Genomic DNA, 19,323 nt, shown 5'->3' with positions numbered 1-19,323 from the left:
GGTAAGGGGGGAGGTGAGGAGGGGAAGTGGGGAGGTGGAGGAGGGGAAGTGGGGAGGTGGAGAAGGGGAAGGGGGGAGGTGGAGGAATGGAAGGGGGGAGATGGAGGAGGGGAAGGAGGGGGGAGGTGGAGGAGGGGAAGGGGGAGATGGAGGAGGGGAAGGGGGAGATGGAGGAGGGGAAGGGGGGAGGTGGTGGGAAGAGGGGGGAGGTGGTGGGAAGGGGGGGAAGAGGGGGGAGGTGGTGGGAAGGGGGGAGCAGGGGGGAGGTGGTGGGGAGGGGGGAGGTGGTGGGAAGGGGGGGAGGTGGTGGGAAGGGGGGGGAGGTGGGAAGGTGGGAAGGGGGGGGAGGTGGTGGGAAGGTGGGAAGGGGGGGGGCGGTGGAAAGGGGGGGGAGGTGGTGGGAAGGTGGGGAGGTGGTGGGAGGTTGTAAGGGGGAGTGAAGGGAAGGTGAAGGGGGGTGAAGGTGGGGGTGAAGGGGAGGTGAAGGGGGGGTAGAGGGGAGGTTAAGGGGGGTGGTGGAGGGGAGGTTAAGGGGGGGGTGGAGGGGAGGTGGAGGTGAAGGGGGGGGTGAAGTGGAGGGGAGGTGGAGGGGATGTGGAAGGGAGGGGAAGTGTAGTGATGGGTGGGTGAGGGGAGGTGAAGGCCGCTCACTCACCCGTCCGGCAGCTCCCACGTGGATCTGAGGCGGGAGGCAGCGTGTTGTGGCCGCTCCCCCGCTGAGTGTAGCGGCGCCGGGGGGGGGGGCTGGCGCCGGGGGGGGGGCTGGCGCCGGGGGGGGGGGGGTGGAGGGGAAGTGAGTGAGGGGAGGTGATCACTCCGCTCCCCCGCTGAGTGTAGCGGCGCCGGGGGGGGGGGGGTGGAGGGGAAGTGAGTGAGGGGAGGTGATCACTCCGCTCCCCCGCTGAGTGTAGCGGCGCCGGGGGGGGTGGAGGGGAAGTGAGTGAGGGGAGGTGATCACTCCGCTCCCCCGCTGAGTGTAGCGGCGCCGGGGGGGTGGAGGGGAAGTGAGTGAGGGGAGGTGATCACTCCGCTCCCCCGCTGACTGTAGCGGCGCCGGGGGGGGGGGGGGTGGAGGGGAAGTGAGTGAGGGGAGGTGAAGGGGGGTGAAGGCCGCTCCCTCACCCGTCCGGCAGCTCCCTCACCCGTCCGGCAGCTCCCTCACCCGTCCGGCAGCTCCCACGTGGAGGGGGGGGGGGGTGAAAGCGCGGGAAACAGGAAGAGGCGGAGATGTGCGGGACCGGTGGGGTAGAGAGCGGGAGATGTGCTGCTAATGTATGTAAGTGTGTGTAAGTGTGTGTGTGTGTGTGTGTGTGTGTGTGTGTGTGTGTGTCCCCTTTGGCCCTTCACTCCGCCTCAGGCCAATGAGAGGTGTGGGGGGCGGACCAAGGGGGTGGTGTGAGTGTGTGAGGCCAATGAGAGGTGTGCGGGGGCGGGCGGCCCAAGGGACCAATGAGATTGCCGCTAGGGACACGGACATCCAGGCAGGCAGGCAAACATACAGTGCTTTCACTAATATAGTATAAGATTGAAAGGATTCTGGATTTTCAACGATGAATTGCTTTCTTTTTTAGTGTATCCCACCTATTTGAGCCCCAGCCAACTTCCCTATTGAGGGTAATTTCTTTCAGGATTTTTTTATTGGCTACATCTGGAGAAAAATTGGATTTTTTTTTTTTTTTTGCATTAAAAGGTTGTATTTTGATTCATTTTATATGATGTATTTCTAGTTTCACGGTCTGTATGCTTGCATCTACATTTGTTGCATTCATGGTTGTTGCTGGTTCAAAACATAGCAATAATTAGATTACTACAGTGTTCTCCTTATGGTCAGGGTGTTGCTTGCGACCATGCAATCGTTACACAGGCATGGTATGGTCACAGTGCCTGGGGGGCCACAGACTTTACTGGTACTAAGAAATTAAAGCTACAAACTATGTACTCAAATTTTTATTTTTTTATTTTTTTAAATGCATTTCGTCTATCCTTAAGGAATAACAGCGTTACACTTTGTCCCAAGGCAATATCAGTGAAAAATTGGCTCAATGCGTCAATGCAGTAAGAACTGTGCTCCAATTCTTCCACCGCGTGCCACTTGGGGACTGTTAAAAGTACAGTAGGAGCTACATGACAGATTGTAATAATAGGTGTCAAACTGCGCCCCTCTGTACATCACTTTTTCTACTGGTCATTCTGCTTCACGACCTCTACCAGGTTAAAAAGAGGTGTAAGTGTCGGGCTTCTTACATTCAGCACCAGATGCAAGAAACCGTTTTGCATTTGATTTAACCGTTAAAAAAAATACTAGAGCAATGCTTCAAAACACACTTTCTCTGCTCCAAACTTGCCTTAGTACACACAGTTGCTAATTTGACCCTGAAAATAGCAAAGCAATTGCTTTCTGTTGCAACCTTCCAGAAGTGCTAAATAGAAATTTGTGATTGGCTTAACCTAAATGATAAAAAAACATGCTTGTTAGGTATTAATATTAAACTGCTTCCTTTGTGTTGCTTTACAAGCCTTTAGATAGGTTACATGGGCTTTTTGTATGTGCATCAATATTTAGCAACACCTTCGGATTAAAAATTTATGCAAAAGAAGTGCACATACTATGTCAGAAAATTGTTGGAATACATACAGTACAAGGAAACCCTAATGGTAAAACTAGATGAGTATTATATCTCGGCCAAGGTTACACAATGTTTGAGGGAGGAAAAGGCGGAACCACTGGCGGCGTCTCTCTTTCTCTCGTGATATTTCCAAGACTAGAGAAATCTTGTAAAAAGATTAATAGATACAGCACATTGTTTATATGATGGTTAATCATTAAACACACACAACATTCAGTGAAGGCAGATATAGTATATTTGCGCTTTATTATTAGAGATGTGCGAAGCTTTGGAAATGAGGATCAGTCAGAGTTCGCAAGCGATTCACCAAACCATAAGCCAATGTGCATTTCAATGAACCCCCATTTCACTAAGCCAACTCCCATCAAGAGCCTGAAAGAAGGGTTGTACAGGGGAGGGGCAGGGGGCAAACACTCCTTTACACAACACGTGAATAGATATTCCTGAGAACACACCTGGGAAATGTACAACAGTACACAAAGAAGCTCCAATGCACATTCAATCTGACCAATTATTCCTTTCATTTCTATATGTGTTTTTTTCTCATAAGTATGGGTATTTTAGTTCAATCTTTTGGCCAAAACATGTCAAGTCTGAAACAACATCAAGGTATAGACCCTTTAGGTACCTACTCTGTATTTCCTCCAATGCATGGAGAAAAGAGGAAACAAAACAAGGAGTATAGCACGCGTATAGCATGAGATGCGTGACGTATGCGGTGCCCAAGGGGTTTACATTTAATGTTACGTGTGCTCGTGTGAGCTACAGTGCAGTTAAAACTAGTTTAACCCCCCCCCCCCCCCCCCCGAAAATAAAAATAAACCACTACCTCCGCCTAAACCCCCCGCCCCCCAGAAATTAAAGAAATAATTGGTCAGATTTGATGTGCTTTGTTTATTGTATATTTGAGGTCACTTTCCCAGTAGCACTCCAGTTCCACAACTAAATATATAATACCGTGGGTCTAGAGTTTGGGCTTGCCAAAATTGTATATACTGGGCAAATAACCTAATTAAAACCATTTTCATATACTTCACATATCCAAATGAGTTTGTTTCCCCTAAGTATCTCAGGTGTGTTCTCATTTCTCTTTCTCTCTCGTGTTGTATAAAGGAGCGTTTGGGCAGGTATACAAGTCAATGCTCTCGTCCGCCACTGCTTTTTGGATAGTTTTGCACATTTCTATATATTATCTATTTTTGTACTAGGTTGATATACAGCAAAACAGTCAATTACCTGTGTTCTTTTTGTTTCTTTTGTCAGCAAGGCTTGACAACACCCTACAAAACACATAAGACAACTAATTATATGGCTGGCATTTTTCTTAACATACTGCATAGGCAATCCATATCATTTGAGTGTAAGGCTGAGTCCATGGTGACTCGTGCGGAGGCGCGCTGAGGCTGAGGGAAAGCAGGTGCTTTCCCTGGTCTTGGTTAGCGCGCCGTCCAGGGGTGTGTCGGGGGGCGGGCCAGTGACGTCACGGAGCTGGTTCGCCCTCATTGGGCGAACCGCTCACGTGACCGGCCCTGCGCTCCCGTGAGCGCCAAAACTCAAATTTTCTTAAGACCCACGCTTCCGCGCGCTTGCGGAAGCGTGCGCGAGCCCCTGCTAAAGCCGCTATCATTGCGGCTGCAGGGGCTCACTGGTAAGCGTGAGCGCGCCTCAGCGCCTAAGCGCTGACCATGCCCGAGGCCTAAGCATTCGTAGTGCCGGTACTAAACAGCAATAAGTTGCAGACTGTACTATGATCGTTTCTTATGAAATGGTTTATTATAAGTCATGAGTTATTTTTCATTACAGTTTTCAGTGTTTATGTTTTTAAAAAAAAAAAATCTGTTTTTATTTTTTTTCCATATGCACGAAATCTTTGTTTTTCACTGTTAAAATAATACATAACCATACAAAATGACAGTATAATTCTGTGTTTAGCTTTTTATATATTTTGTTCTTTTACCCCACACCATCAATGGTGATTGTGGTTCATTAGTGGTGATTTCCATAAATATTTACTAACACGGCATGAGTTTGGCCAATCAGGATGAAGTTTGCTCACTGGGTGTGCATTCTACACTCTACAGCCCATTGTTGTTCTTAAAAAAGTGTTGCTTAATTTCCAGCTTTATCGATTTTAACAGGAAAAGTGCAATGATTCGCCAGTGGTGTTTTATCAGGCTTTGTTTGTTAAAACCGAAAAGGTGAATCTTTAAACTTTAAAATGATGTTGTTTCTTTGCAAGGTATCTTAGTCGGACGGCTTTGTAAAACCCAATCGCATGAATTCAAAAGGTCATACAGCCCCTCCAAGAGCTGTTTTTACCGCCATATATTATTATAAATTTACCTCCTAAAATTATTTGTATGAGGAGCAACTTGGGGGCAGTATTTAATAATGGTCAACCAATTTCAAAGTGCATTGGCACATGTAAGAGGTCATTCACAATGGTTTGGTATACACCAGGGGTGGGCAACTCCAGTCCGCAAAGTCCACCAACCAGTCAGGTTTTCCAGATATCCCTGCTTCAGCACAGGTGGATCAGTAAGTACCTGTGCTGAAGCATGAATAGCATGAAACCTGAACTGTTGGTGGCTCTTGAAGACTGGAGTTGCCCACTCCTGCTGTACACTACGTATTCAGTAGCAGCCCATAACAACGTATAGCCAGCATGTCCAACCTCGCACGATGTAGAATTGTTGAACTTTAATATTCGTTTTACTGAATATGAAGTTGCTTTTAAGTTTGACTACTGGGATTCAAGTCCCAGACCGGCTTGGCAGCATACACAGCATGTGTAATATCACTTAGGCATGCAGCACACATCTCAACATTTGGTTCAGAGTTCAAGATGCGTTTGACAGCTCACTATCTAATATAAAAAAAAAACAGAATAGTAAGTTCCACTGAATATACAATACATAACTACATTGGTAAGGGACTAGTTACTGGATCTTACCGAGATATGATAAGAATGTGGAAATGTTTCCAACGTTGCAATGATTTGGCCTGAGCAACATATTTCTGGGACTAGAGTTTTAAATCGATAAATCGATAAATGCATAAAAAATAAGCAGTTTGGGAATTTAGTGGGTAAACTTGTTTTCCTGTATGCAAATTCAACTTCCTTTATAATGTTGTAGAATGCAACTATCCTATAGTATACTGATCTATCCTATACTGTTCGGTATTCAGATGGCAGCTTTTTAATTCAATTCTGTTTATCATCTATCAAGCCATTTTCCTTTGGCAGCACTTTAATCCTTGTGAATATTACCCAATTCTTACATTTACCCAATTTCCCGTAGACTTACCATTCAGTTTTATCATCTAGTAAAAATAATAGTTTGAGTACGACTGTAATTAAGGCTGCAGCTTGAACTTCGTATTGGACAATGTTTGATGTTTTACGCAAAGGGTCAAATGTTTGAGCAGTTGTGTCACCCAGACCTGTCTTCTTCACCACCCTGCAGGCCCAGTTATGTAGCTCATCTGGTCAAAAAGGAGAAAACATATAATAAAATAAATTAATATAAAAAACAAAATCAAAATGATTAATTAAGCTCATTATAAAAAGCAATATAACCATTTAGAACCTTAACCAAAGCATTATCCCTCCTCGTTTTCTTACCCATTCGTTGAGCAGGGACTGACTCCGTATGTAAGCAAACATGCAAATACTGCAGCCAAAAATACTGTTACATAGTTGATGAGGTTGAAAAAAAGACATACGTCCATCAAGTTCAACCAATGCTAAATTTAGATGACAGATACTTTATCCTATATCTGTACTTACAGTATATTGATCCAGAGGAAGGCAAACAAAAAACCCCAGTGAAATATCATCTAATGATATCTCATAAGGGGAAAAACAAATTCCTTCCTGACTCCAAGGATTGGCAGTCAGATTATTCCCTGGATCAACATCCTTCCCATATTTACTTTAATTAGGTATATCCCTGTATATTTTCCTTTCTAAAAAGATGTCCAACCTTGTTTTTTTAATAAATCTATTGTATCTGCCATCACAGTGTCCATGGGTAATGAATTCCACATTGTAACTGCCCTTACTGTAAAGAACCCTTTCCCTTTGTTGCTGGTGAAATCCCCTTCCTCCAACCGTAAGGGATGACACCATGCCCTTTGTACTGCCCTTGGGAAATTCTTTTGAACGCTCCTTGTACTGTCCCCGATATGTAGTTATCAGATTTCCTCTTAGACGCTTCTTTTCTAATGTAAACAAACCTAGTTTCGCTAGCCTCTCCTCATATATCAGATTATTCATCACCTTTATTAATTTGGTGGCTCTTTTCTGCACTCTCTAGTTCCATAAAGTCTTTTCTAAGGAGTGGTGCATAAAATTTTACTTGTCCTGGAATAGGATTGTGTATTCTCTATGTATTTTTTCTGCTCTCAGTCTGTCAGCTCTCCCCAGGGAAAGTTTCATGTTTTCCCCTGCTCTAAGCAGCCAGTGCTGTGTAAATTGTAACATAGTTGTTACACATCACCTTTTCTGCAAGCCATCTCCCAATGCTCATAGTTGAGATTGGATTAGCCCTCGCCTCCTGCCCTTCTCTGTATATTGTTATGCCCCTTAGCTTGTTCCTGTCTGGAAAGGAAAGTGTGTTCTCTATTACCATCAGCAGCCAAAGTCAGTAGATACATCTTCCACTGCTCCCTTAGAAGGGATTCCTTTTTACCTTCCCATCAGAGAAGCACTACACCTGATAAAAAAAAGCCACTTCAAATAGGATACTTCTCCTCACTAGAGACATTTCATACCACAAACTACATGCAAATACTTTTATATTTCTGTTCTTTAAAAAGGAGATGAGTTTATGCTACATGGATCTTCTCACCTGCTACAAGTGAGCCTGGATCCAGAATAGTACTCCATATTCAAAGTGCGGTCTTACTTATGCTTTATAAAGGGGCTTAATTATGTTTACTTCCCTCCATCCATTGCCCGTTTAATGCAAGATAAGATCTTGTTTGCCTTTGCAGCTACTGCATGACTTTGGGCACTATTGCTAAGCCTGCTGTTTACAAGCACTCCTAACTCATTTTCTTTCAAGAATTTCCCACCATTTAATTTGTAAGTCACCGGTTTATTCTTGTTTCTCAAATGCACATACTGTACGAGGTAATTGGATATACTACCAATCTCCAAATGTGTTGATAACCGATTGAGAAATCAATAGGGTGCACACGGGAGTGGGAATATACAATAGGAAAGGTAGGGGGTTGAAGATACAACCAAAGAACCTATGTGCACTCACTATTAGTGGTGGTATTAGTTATAGGTTATATCAGTATTAGTTATAGGTTCTATAGTTATAGGTTCCTAGGTTATAGGTTATAGGTAACCTATTAGTTATAGGTTCTTTGGTTGCATCTTCAACCCCCTACCTTTCCTATTGTATATTCCCAAATGCATAACTTTACATTTACCTGTATTAACCCTCATCTGCCTTTTACATGCCCAAGTTTCCAGTCTCTCCTAGTCCTTCTTGAGAGATATGACATCCATCTAGAACCTCACACAATTAAATGTCATCAGGCTTTAGAGCCATCAAAGCATGGGAGTCACGACCTGCGCCATCGCGGCTGAATCAGCTATGGCTGCAATTGACGTCAATTTCAGGTATCGCCAATTCTGCCGTGATAGCCCATATCGCGGTTTGATAACTCCCGGCCTATGGCTCACTGCGCATGGCAGCAAGACAATTTCTTTAACTCTCTCCATTAAAACAGAAGCCTATGATTGTTTTAATAGTTTTTTTTCCCCGTTTCTCAGAAGTGAAGCTGAAATCTTCTGGTCCTCGTGTGCTCAATTCTGGCTGTCACTTTTACCAATCCCCTTGTGGGTTTCCACGAACAGTAAATACAGCAGCAGAAACTCAGGAAAAAATATGGTTTTTTTTAATTTTTAAGGGGGAGTGTTTATTGACTGTTAATGAACATTAAATCCCATTCAAGTAAATTACTAAGAAGCAGTCTCTCCTGGAACAATAGTGAGGCAAAAGCATGTTTAGTGGCAAGTATTTTAAAATATGTTTTTAAACTTTGGCTTCCATCGCAAACAAATGGTTTAGAGGTTTTTTTTTTTTTTTTAAATCTAATGTCTTTTTGTCAGTATTCAAAGCAACAGGTAAATTTGCTCTTGGTTTTGTTCTTTGTTTGCAAAGTAATTATGACGCCATCATTAGCCACAGATAAACCACAAGTCATTGATCTGCATAGTTCAATACAGTATTCCTGGAGAAAGGCTAAATATATGCACAAGATAAAGTAATAATTGTATCTATTTGCACTGTAAGAGTGACTAAATCTTTCGAAGGAAGCCAATTACATTGATAGATTATTTGATCACTTGTTCTGTCACCGCTATGTGAAAACCGGTTTGTAATTTACGCCACAGACAGAAACATCTGACCTGGGTGTATGCTGTAAACATTTAGAGCAGGGGCGGCCAAATCCAGTCCTCAAGGGCCACCAACAGGTCAGGTTTTAAGAACATCCCTGCTTCAGCACAGGTGGCTCAATTAGTGGCTGATTGAGGCACCTGTGGTGAAGCAGGGATATCCTTAAAACCTGACCTGTTGATGGCCCTTGAGGACTGGAGTTGGCCACTCCCGATTTAGAGCGTGCCGGCGTGCAGAAGTCTCCTTCTTACAACTCCATAAAAATATTGGACTTCCCACACTTCCAGTTTAACAAGAAACTCTGGATATACAGTATTACCATCAATAGACATCTGCAGAGTCAGCAATATCGCTCTTCACTGCAAAACTAAAACAAGTGCTGAACCTGAACATAGAAATGCCACAAGTTCCATTCTGCTCTAGTGTTACCTTTGAAATGTGAGATACTGTATGAAAAAGAAAAAAAAGCTCTCAATAATGAAGCAGGGGCAAACACAACTTGTTCTGCTGACGCAGAATTGTCAAGGTTCTGTGTTGAAAGACAAAAGCCAACCATCGACAAAAAAAAAATATATTAAAAACAGTCTCAAGGAACCAATCTAGCAAAACATACCACAAAATTGCACAAAAAGGCTCCAAATCCTGAATATCACAGCTGAAAATAACAATCCCCAAGACAATAATGGGTTTGTAACAGGTAACCTGAGGGGGTGAGGCAAATAAATCGCCCCTCCCGCCCCCCCCCCCCCCCCAGACCGGCCGGTAAAGTGTTGTAGGCGTGAAATGAAATAAAACACCCCCTGATGTAATCATGCACAACAAGTAAGTAAAGCCACAAAAATAGTTGACTACAGATGCGTGTTACAGTTCATTACAGGAGGCATGAAGTCAGTGTGGGTAATAGCCTCTGGTGTACAGAGCTGTTTGCAAGGTCATGCACAGTACGTTCTGAATAGAAAGTGGCTATTGAGATACTTAGCCAATTCCCGGGGATGTAAGGCAGGATTCAACTGGAAGCGGAGCAAGGATCCGCGAGGACCCAATGGATGTGCCGGGCGTGTACGGGTTCCATGAGAGGACAAAAACAGGGTGGCTCCCGATTTTAGTACCCTTATTAATGGAGTCTGTCGCAGGTACTTGTTTTGTATTCTTTAATAAATATTTGCCAACAATTTGCCGAGGCTGCTGTCAAGGTGCTTTTCAACAAAGATATTAGCGGCTGGCAGTTTTGGGCAAAGTTTCAAAGCTTTGCAACTATTTCACCAGCTTTAAATATTTACAATTCTCCAAGTTTGCAAATTTGTGAGAAGGTTTTGCACATTTAGAATTGTGACACATAATTGCGTGATTGTGATACCCACCTTACACATAATAACACAACCATACACATAACACAACAGAACAAGACTATTCATTGTGTTGTTTAAAGCTAGACCCAAGCTCCAGTGTTACATGGACCATTAAGAAGTCGCCCTGGGTGATGCTACGGCTTCCTATTTTCCCGCAAGCTTTGAAAAGCGGCCATTACGTGATCCCTGCTGGCCGAGCGGAGTGGCTACCGGCACCCCCTACAGTATCTCAGGAAGCAGGGGATCCCCGGAGCTGAACTTAATGGGGTTTAGCTCCTGAGATCCCCCTGCTTCAATCCCATTTAAAAAAACCATAATACTATACATGCATAAATAGCATTTTCCCTTCCGATTTTTTATTTTCGCTCTTAAAATACTGTATGAAAAATCTTTATATAAACAGTTAAAAAACAAAACAAAAAAACACAACAAAAACAATATGAACTGTTTTGTGCCTTGAGGCTAACACATTTATTGTTCCACCGCCATTGTAGTCAAGAAAAGCTATTTACCTGGCAAGTTGGCTTCCATCAGATACTTCATACAGAGGATATTAGGATGAAGAAAGCAACTTTCTGTTATTGGTGGGAACCGTGGCAAATCCATAAAGGCTCCAAGTTCCGACGTCTTGTTCATTATATCACCATATACTGGAAAAGACTGAAAGCAAACAAAGGATTTAGCGTCGAGATGCATCATACAATATAAACACTTCATTTCATATACATAGAGAGAGATTTTTCACCAAGGAAACATGTTTATTTTTGGCCCTCTGGCTGCCCCCTCCCTTCCTTGCAGAAAGCGACTCGGTTGGATATCCCAAAAATGAATGGGCAAAGAGACTGGTGTGCCAGGTATTGTTGGAAGTCTCCGACAAAAGATATATTGCAGCTCTGCTGTATTAATGTTTTCTTTGAGACATACAGTAGATGTGGATGTTCTGGTGCAAGTACGTAGCATTACAGAGAAGTAGCAGTATTTCTATTTTTCTCTGCAAGTTTGGATTAGCTAACCCTATACTATTGTTTTAAAGGTGCAGATCTCCAAACGCGAGGAACACGTTGGTCGAATGACTGTAAAAATTACAGAGAAGTATAAGCATTTTTAAATCAGGTTTGAAAAATATCCATTGTTTTCAGCTACAATAGTACACTGAAGTAGGGGGTAGAGAGGGGGCAGGTCACCAATATATAGCTTGCTCCCACCCCAATGAGAAGTTAATCAAATGTATCCAAGTCCATCCCATATGGATAAGTCAATTACAAAAAGGGCTAAGGGGAGAGATAATGCAGACTGGAAAACCCATGTTACAATATTTACAAACATTAGGACTGATATATACATATAGTATTTTTAAAGGCACCAATGATATTGTTTTAAACATACCAATGCCCTTATTTCAATTTGGTCCTATAGTACGCTCATGCCGAGTCCACTGGGACGGTGTCAGAATTTGCCTCCCAGTGGGCATTAGATGGAGTGCTCTGCTCGGTGTCCCCTAGCTTGGATTCATTTAAACTTGCCTCCCTAATTTAGTGTACTTTATTTATTTTACAGTGCACAATGACATGGTTTATTTGGTATTTTAGTTTCTCCAGTTTTTCTTTTTACTCATTGGATCTCCAACGAGTAGTTTTGTTCCGGTTGAATATACGGCCAATATACAGTATAGGACTGCAGCTTTACATTGAAGCTACATGTACTATAGCATTGTTCTTAGGACACTTAAGTTCACCCTTCACTACCAATACCATTGAAGCAAGAAGAAGTCAAACTACCATGTTACTGATATACAGATACACAGGCGTGACAGTTAAGCACAACACGGACTGTTGCATGATTGGTCAACATAACCTTTATGCCGCACTTATAGTGCCGGCGACGTCGCCCGAAAACAAATGCATTGCCACAGCATGCGCTTATAGTAAGCGCGACGGCGACAATGCAAAGGAGCAACGTCGCGAAAACTGGTAGCCGGCAAAATTTGATTTTTCAAGGGCTGTCGCCTCATGCGACAGCCCTTGAACCAATCAAATGCCAGGAAACCCGCGACGCTGCCGTCCAGCGAAATATAACTTTCGCCTGTGGCGACATCACCCGTTGTGTCGCCGTCGACGGCACTATATGTGCGGCCTTAGTTTTAGGGTCTTTTTGCAACTTCTACTGTTGCCTCTTGTTTATTAAACCCAAATATTTTGTTCAAATACAGCACTGCTTGGCGGCTATTCCTTAGAGCCATTAATTGTGAAGAAGCAACAAGTTGGAGTCATTGGAGTCGGGGGCCCCCGATGAAGCCACTACAGGTGAAACATATGTAGGGCAAGCTAAGCGTTACCACCTAGTACGCTGGCTATATCGGAGAGGTCTGTTGCCTAATTCCTCTCAGAGTGTTTCGGAGACTTCATTAGGAAGCACAACACTCTGACTACTCCTTAATCATTGTATGGTTCATGGTTCACAGTACAAGACACATACTTTGTGATCTTGCATCAACCGCTATTGCTCACCATGACAGACCCACAGGCTCACTAAATTTTGAACCTGACGGTCTGGCACAAATGTGTATGTATACCTGATTCAGTTTTAACATAGATTTAGGTGATCTCTAGTGCGGCGTATAGGGAGCTTTTCTTTATCTTTTTGATCAACATTAACCTCTTCCCTGCCAGCACCACCTAAAAAAAAAACCAACACTTTATTGCAGTTTTTGTTCCTATATCACACAGGTTATAATATTTAGGTTTTCCCTCCTTTCACATTAGTATAGTGCAAGGTGCACACATTATGACCTTTTGGTCATTCCACCCCCCCTCTATATTTTAAACTCGTATCTATATGTGTTGAGTGGATGACAGCGACGTGTTTGATTTAATGTTTGTTGTTGTTTGATAAAGTTTTCCGTTTGATAAAGTTTTTTGCTTGATAAAGTTTTTTGCAATGTTTGTATTTTAGCTTTAGGGTGTATAGACAATAGAAGAGCTCCATTCACCGCCAGCACTGCCACTCACCTCACCATGCTCCTCGATTGGTCACTACACCATCATGGAGGAACCAATGAGTGAGAGATAGGCGGGACTTCCGGTAGAGGATCTCCTTCAAAGGTCAGCACCCGAGAAAGGTTATTTACTCTTTGACAAAGTGCAGTTGATGCACGAAACGCGTCAGAGTTCTTTCTCAAGATGATCTTTTTTTTTTAATAATATGTCTTTGCTGTTCATTGTTGTACATTAAATTTTTGCACTGAAAATCGCCATCCAGCTTCCGCTTTACTTCCTGCTTCCGGAACGCACGAGGCACCTGTTGGCACGCTGTGCACCGCCATCTTTCCCCCTATCCAGGGTGATTTCCTACTTCACATATGTCGGGCTGAGAGCACGCCAGAACCAGAAGGACCGTATGTACAAGGGTCGTGAGTACTTGTCTTTGACACTGTATTTTATTCTTATGCTCTAGCTCTAAGGGCTGTTGGAGTTATTATTTAGATAGGGGTCAGGGTCCCTAGTTTATTTAGGTTCCCTTGACATCCCTTTTCTATGTGTTACCCACACCCCCAATTTTGAGCATATTTGACCTTAATACAGTTTTACTCTCTATACATTTCCTGGATCCTCCAACAACAAATGGTGCATTTGAAACAAATAATTAGGCTATATAGCTATTTAACCATTTCCTAAGAGAAGCAATTTATTCCACTTTGAGCACTAGCAGAGAAGACTCTTCTCTATCTATCCCTATACTATATATCACCCAGTAACTGAGGGGTGCTCAACTCCAGTCCTCAAGCCCCCCCCCCCCCAACCGGTCAGGTTTTCAGGATATCCCAGCTTCAGCATACATGGCTCAATCAGAGGCTCAGTCGAAGACTTCGACTGAGCCTCTGATTGAGCCACCTGTGCTGAATCTGGGACTGATTGAGTCACCAGGGCTGAAGCTGGGACGGATTGAATCACCTGTGCTGAAGCAGGTATATCCTGGAAACCTGACCTGTTGGAGAGGCTTGAGGACTGGAGCTGCGCCCCCCTGCAGTAAGTAGTCAATTATTGTCAATGTTTCAGCCCAACATAATGAATCTTTTACCGCCTTGATCATCTGCTGCCTGCCGCATTCTAACCCTGTTTTCTCTTAATAGTACTGAAACTCTTTTTAGAGGTACAGTATATGGGGGCATCCCGGGTTCCCCCTTTCCTCGATTTTGAAAGTTTACAATTAAAGCAGTTTGTCCCTTCCTTTGCAATCAGACTGGGGGCAGGTGTTTTTTATTTTCATTTTTGGAAGTTACTTTTTAATAGAAAACATCACTCCGATGTATATGTCAGCAGACGGACACTACCGCCACAAGCAGTTGAAGTGTCAGCGTGTTTTTTGTTGTTTTTTTTTAAACAATTTTAATGGATCTTTGTATCTGTACAATATTGTTGCTAAACTGGCAATTTATGGAACGACAAAAGAAGGCACTAGACCGATATCCCCAAACGTTTTGTGTTCTGCGTCACAAATAAACACTAACTAGGATTGCCAGGTGGCTTCTCCAAAAATACTGGGCAGTGCTGAAAAGTGCGACGCGCTCGAGACACAAACACACACCCACCCCTCTCACCGCTCTGCACCGATATTGGCTGTATTACCTAGCTGCTAACAGCCCTGCTCAGGGAAATCCCCCCCCCCCCCCAAGTCGGTTAGGTCACTATGTCCAGAGAGGTAATACCTCTAATTCTTTACTTGACAGTGTGCCCAAATAGAGGACAATCCGGTTCAATACTGGACACCTGGCAACCCTATCACTAACTTCTCTCTCACTATAACATGCATTTCCACCATTTTTAATTACCGTAGGAGCCCAGTCATTGCGGAGGAAATGTTATTTTCACACAGGGCTCCCTTTTTTTGGCAGCACCGTCGTGTCAAGTTTAGCAAGTAGTTTTTTTTTAATCTGATTCAGAATGATAGACTTGGGCCACTTCAGAGCTGGCAGCTTTTTGGCACAAACAAGAGAGAAAAAGAACAATTTGATACATTGATTTTGAACATGTAACACCTCCTCAAATCCTCCTACTGACACGCCACAAGTCACGGGACAAACTAGGAGCAAAATACTTTGCTACAATGCCAAAGGATGAAAATGCCCCAGTTTTTCTCCACAATTGATGAAAACAGAAATTGACAGAGGATAACAACGACTTGTCCCACCTTGTCAGCCCACTTCCCATCTGTTGCGAAACATCACACACCTTATAAGATACTCCGCTTCCTTTCATCTTTCAACTTTGGGTCGATGCAGTTTTTTTATTCCCTTACTGTTAAGGCTCCACCACGCTTTACGTTAAGAAGTTTTCCCGCACACCTGCTTCAGAGTATGATTTCTTGTTTAGTCTCTCTCTCTCTGTGTGAAACATGCTTCCCTGCCATACCTTGCACTACCCTTAATGCAGGGGTGTGCAAACTGGGGGGGCGCGTCCGGGATTCTCTGTGGGAGGGTGGGGGCGCGGGATTTACAGATTCCCCGCACGCTTCCCGAAGGCATTTAAATTGAGTGCCCGGGGAGCAGCAGCAAAGGCCTCTGTAAACTTCACTCAGGCGGCTTTTGGAGGCGTGACATCAAATGACGCCGCGGGGTCACGTGATGCCGCGTTGCCATGGCGTCAGAACGCCAGAGCCAAGGTAAGAAGGGGGGATACCTGGGGGAGGGGGGGCAGAACAGGCAGGGGGGTGCAGGGGGAAAAGATTGCAACCCCTGCCTTAATGTACAGTATTTGAAAGTTTCTATCACAGGGTTGTGACATTGAAGTTTTTATAACGTGGGACACCCAAATCCAGTATGAAAGTGTGACATCATAATGAGCGATGAATGATTTGCAAATGCTTCAAGCTGAATGGTATATCCCGCTTGACAGCTATATTCTTTGGATTTTAGCATCCCTGCTCTTGGCGGGGCAAGACACGCAGTGAACTAACACGTAGAGGTGGGAGAAAAAGGAACGCCTATCGGGGGTGGGTGTCATTATATTATCAGATGACCAGGCAGCGTCGTAATGTTATGATTTGAATAATGTAGTAAGGTGACATCTATCGGAAAAGGTAACTATTACACTCAAGTAGAAATCAACAACCTTTTTATAACAGATTTCATTACAGTAATTTTACGTTCAGGCATTTCACATCAAGGCGCTAAAATACGGGACAATTATGTGACCTGACAGACATTTCATTGACGTCCTATTGTCCTAGAAAGAAGGGACAATGTCATATATACTGTACGGCAGCGGCGCTCAACTCCAGTCCTCAAGCCCGCACAACAGGTCAGGTTTTCAGGATATCCTTGCTTCAGCACAGGTGGCTCAATCAGTCCATGCTTCAGCACAGGTGGCTCAATCAGATGCTCAGGCGAAGCAGGGATAGCCTGAAAACCTGAGCTGTTGGGGGGGTGGGGGGTTTGAGGACTGGAGAGAAGCACCCCTGCTGTAAAGACGTCCGGCAACCCTATTCCATCATATCCCACCACCCCCTTACCTAATGCACCAGTATGAATTAGCTTGCAAGAATTTTCTATGTTGCTTTAGGCTGTGGTCTTTCCTCCTCATTGTACTGAAATCTTGATGCCTTACAAATAAAGTAATAGTAATAATAATACAATTTGTAAAGTGCTTGTTTAAATACTGAAAAATAACCTGCTCATGGCGGACTTTTCATTCACAGAACAAAGCACTTAATTTTCTTATTTTTTTCCCCTTTAGGAAAAGAATCTTCTGCATAGAAGTAAACCTATTGACTGCAGAGAAATACACTGAACGGGTTTACTTAACATATGGAGCGCTTCCTGAAATCCTTATCACGTTAATCATACTGTACATTGAAAGGCACTTTGTTTTGTTTTTTTCCTTTCTGTAAAAATGGGAGTTAAACTTCAGACCGTCCTTGAAATGCTGGGAAAAATGTTTTATAGAAATCTCACAAAATATATCATGGTTTTGTTTTCTCGATTAGGTCATGCTGAAGACAGGTAAGGACAAGCCAGAGTTTCTGTTGCTCAACCGCTTACTCCCCAGGTAAACCCGATTACAATAACCCTGTCAGAAACTTCCTGCTTCGCTAGAAGAAAAAAAAAAAAAAAAAGCCTCACCCTTGCTGACAGTGAAGTTTTCCAAGTAAGAAAGTTTCACGGAGTCATATAGGCGCTCCTGCACCTGATCGTTACTGTGTACCACCCACGCTCTCTGCTAGAGCGGCAGTGCCCCTACTCGCTTCAAAGACAGTTACATATTTTGGTGATGCATCTTTTTACCCCGCTTTGATGTCAAAGGGGCCTGGCAGCTAAGTGATTAACAGGTATTCTAAAGCGTTTTACACAAATTCTCATCTTTCTCTTTTTATCATGTTGCAGGGGGGGGGGAGGTTTGGGTCATTTTTTGTTTCTGTTCATGGGGGAAAAAAAACGGAGTGTAATTTCTGCTGATGGAAGAAATGGCGCCGTTGCTGCAAAGGAGGCAGCAACAAGTCAGGTTTGAAGGCTTCGGCACAGGTGGCTCAATCATTGGTTCGGCCATTGACTGCGCCACCGCTTGAGCTACCTGTACTGAAGCAGGGATATCCTGAAAACCTGACCTGTTGGAAGCCCTTGAGGTCTGGAGTTGGCTACACCCCTGCTGTAGATCATGGTTTTCAACCTGTCCCAGAGCTGTGGAACCTAACTGTACTGCGACTCTATGGAGCCCTTCAAAAGGCTGGGACTTTGAGAAACCCCAACCAACTAATCATATGAACGGAAATAATGATTGCTGTAGTAGGGCTTATATTTTATAAATAAACAGATTTCTATATTTGTTGTCACTTATAACAATGTAATGGCCAAAAAAAACTTATTGGATCTTGAAGAGCAAGCTATCAGCCAGTACCAAATATTCCTTAGGGAACTCCATGTAAACTCTTGTTCCCCAGAACTGTGTTTGAAAACCACGGACCTGTAACAGCTCCGCCTCCACCCACCTGATGTCGGTATAACAAGCAACAGGGACGCAGATTTGCAATGCAGGGTGTAATAAATATTTAATGGAGTTCAACTTTTCCACCTCTACTGGTAACTTGGTTAGGGATGCCCTGTACTCCACCTGTCACTGACAAAGTTGCAGGTAAGCAGTGAAACCTTAAGAGTCACAAAGCAATAAATATTACATCCTGCATTGCAAGTTTAAGTGTTCATGGCTTTTACATTATTTAATAAAAAATAGAGCACAGTGGTGGGTAACAGTAAGAGATCAAGATACTAGGAATTACCACTGGTTTTATTAAAAAAATCCAGAGCATCATTACTTTCTTATTCACAAACCCTGGTTTTAATCAGCTAAATTAAAGGGGATAATTAGAATAAAGTGCTTAAATAATTAGGTAGATCTTCAGGTGTGAGTTAAGGAGACCCCACCCTATATAAAGATCAGAAACTTTGTGAGTTTGGTCTTCACCATACAGGCGTGTGGAAACATGTCATGCCAGGATTAAAATAAATCTCTGAGGATCTCAGGAAAGCCGTTATTGATGCTCATCAGTCTAGAAAGGGTTACAAACCCATTTCTAAGGATTTGGGACTCCACCAATCCACTATCAGAAAACTAGTCTACAAATAGAGAAAGTTCAAGACCACACTCGCTCTACCCAGAAGCGGTCGTCCTACCAAAATATCTCCAAGAACAAACCGGCAAATCATCCAGGAAGTCACAAAGAATCCGCAGAATAACATCCAATGATCTGCAGGCCACTCTCGCCTTGGCTAATGTGAAACCAAGCATGCATTAACGGGGAGGGAGTACAAGAAATAAAAAAATCAGTAAGAATCATTTGCCTTTTCTTTCGCACCCCCCAGATCAGTCAAACTAAAAAGTTTGAAAAAAGAATTATGCAACAGCTGTTTAAAGGACCTCCCTCCCAAAATTTGCATCC

At 43.5% G+C, this 19,323-nt stretch overlaps 1 protein-coding gene across 1 annotated transcript in view; it reads right to left on the bottom strand.

Moving 5' to 3' along the window:
* TAF1B (TATA-box binding protein associated factor, RNA polymerase I subunit B) overlaps positions 1-19,323 on the bottom strand; it is a 133,080-nt gene that overhangs the window by 55,309 nt on the left and 58,448 nt on the right. The window contains exons 10-12 of the mRNA XM_075598345.1: positions 10,908-11,055; positions 5,936-6,113; positions 3,864-3,907 (exon numbers count right to left, since the gene is read on the bottom strand). Of these exons, the coding sequence (XP_075454460.1) occupies positions 3,864-3,907; positions 5,936-6,113; positions 10,908-11,055 (370 nt within the window). The remainder of the gene's footprint in view (positions 1-3,863; positions 3,908-5,935; positions 6,114-10,907; positions 11,056-19,323) is intronic.

The sequence above is a fragment of the Ascaphus truei genome, chromosome 4 (genome assembly GCF_040206685.1).
Source record: "Ascaphus truei isolate aAscTru1 chromosome 4, aAscTru1.hap1, whole genome shotgun sequence".
In the NCBI taxonomy this organism is placed as follows: domain Eukaryota; kingdom Metazoa; phylum Chordata; class Amphibia; order Anura; family Ascaphidae; genus Ascaphus; species Ascaphus truei.
This window is presented reverse-complemented; position numbering and strand designations above follow the sequence as displayed.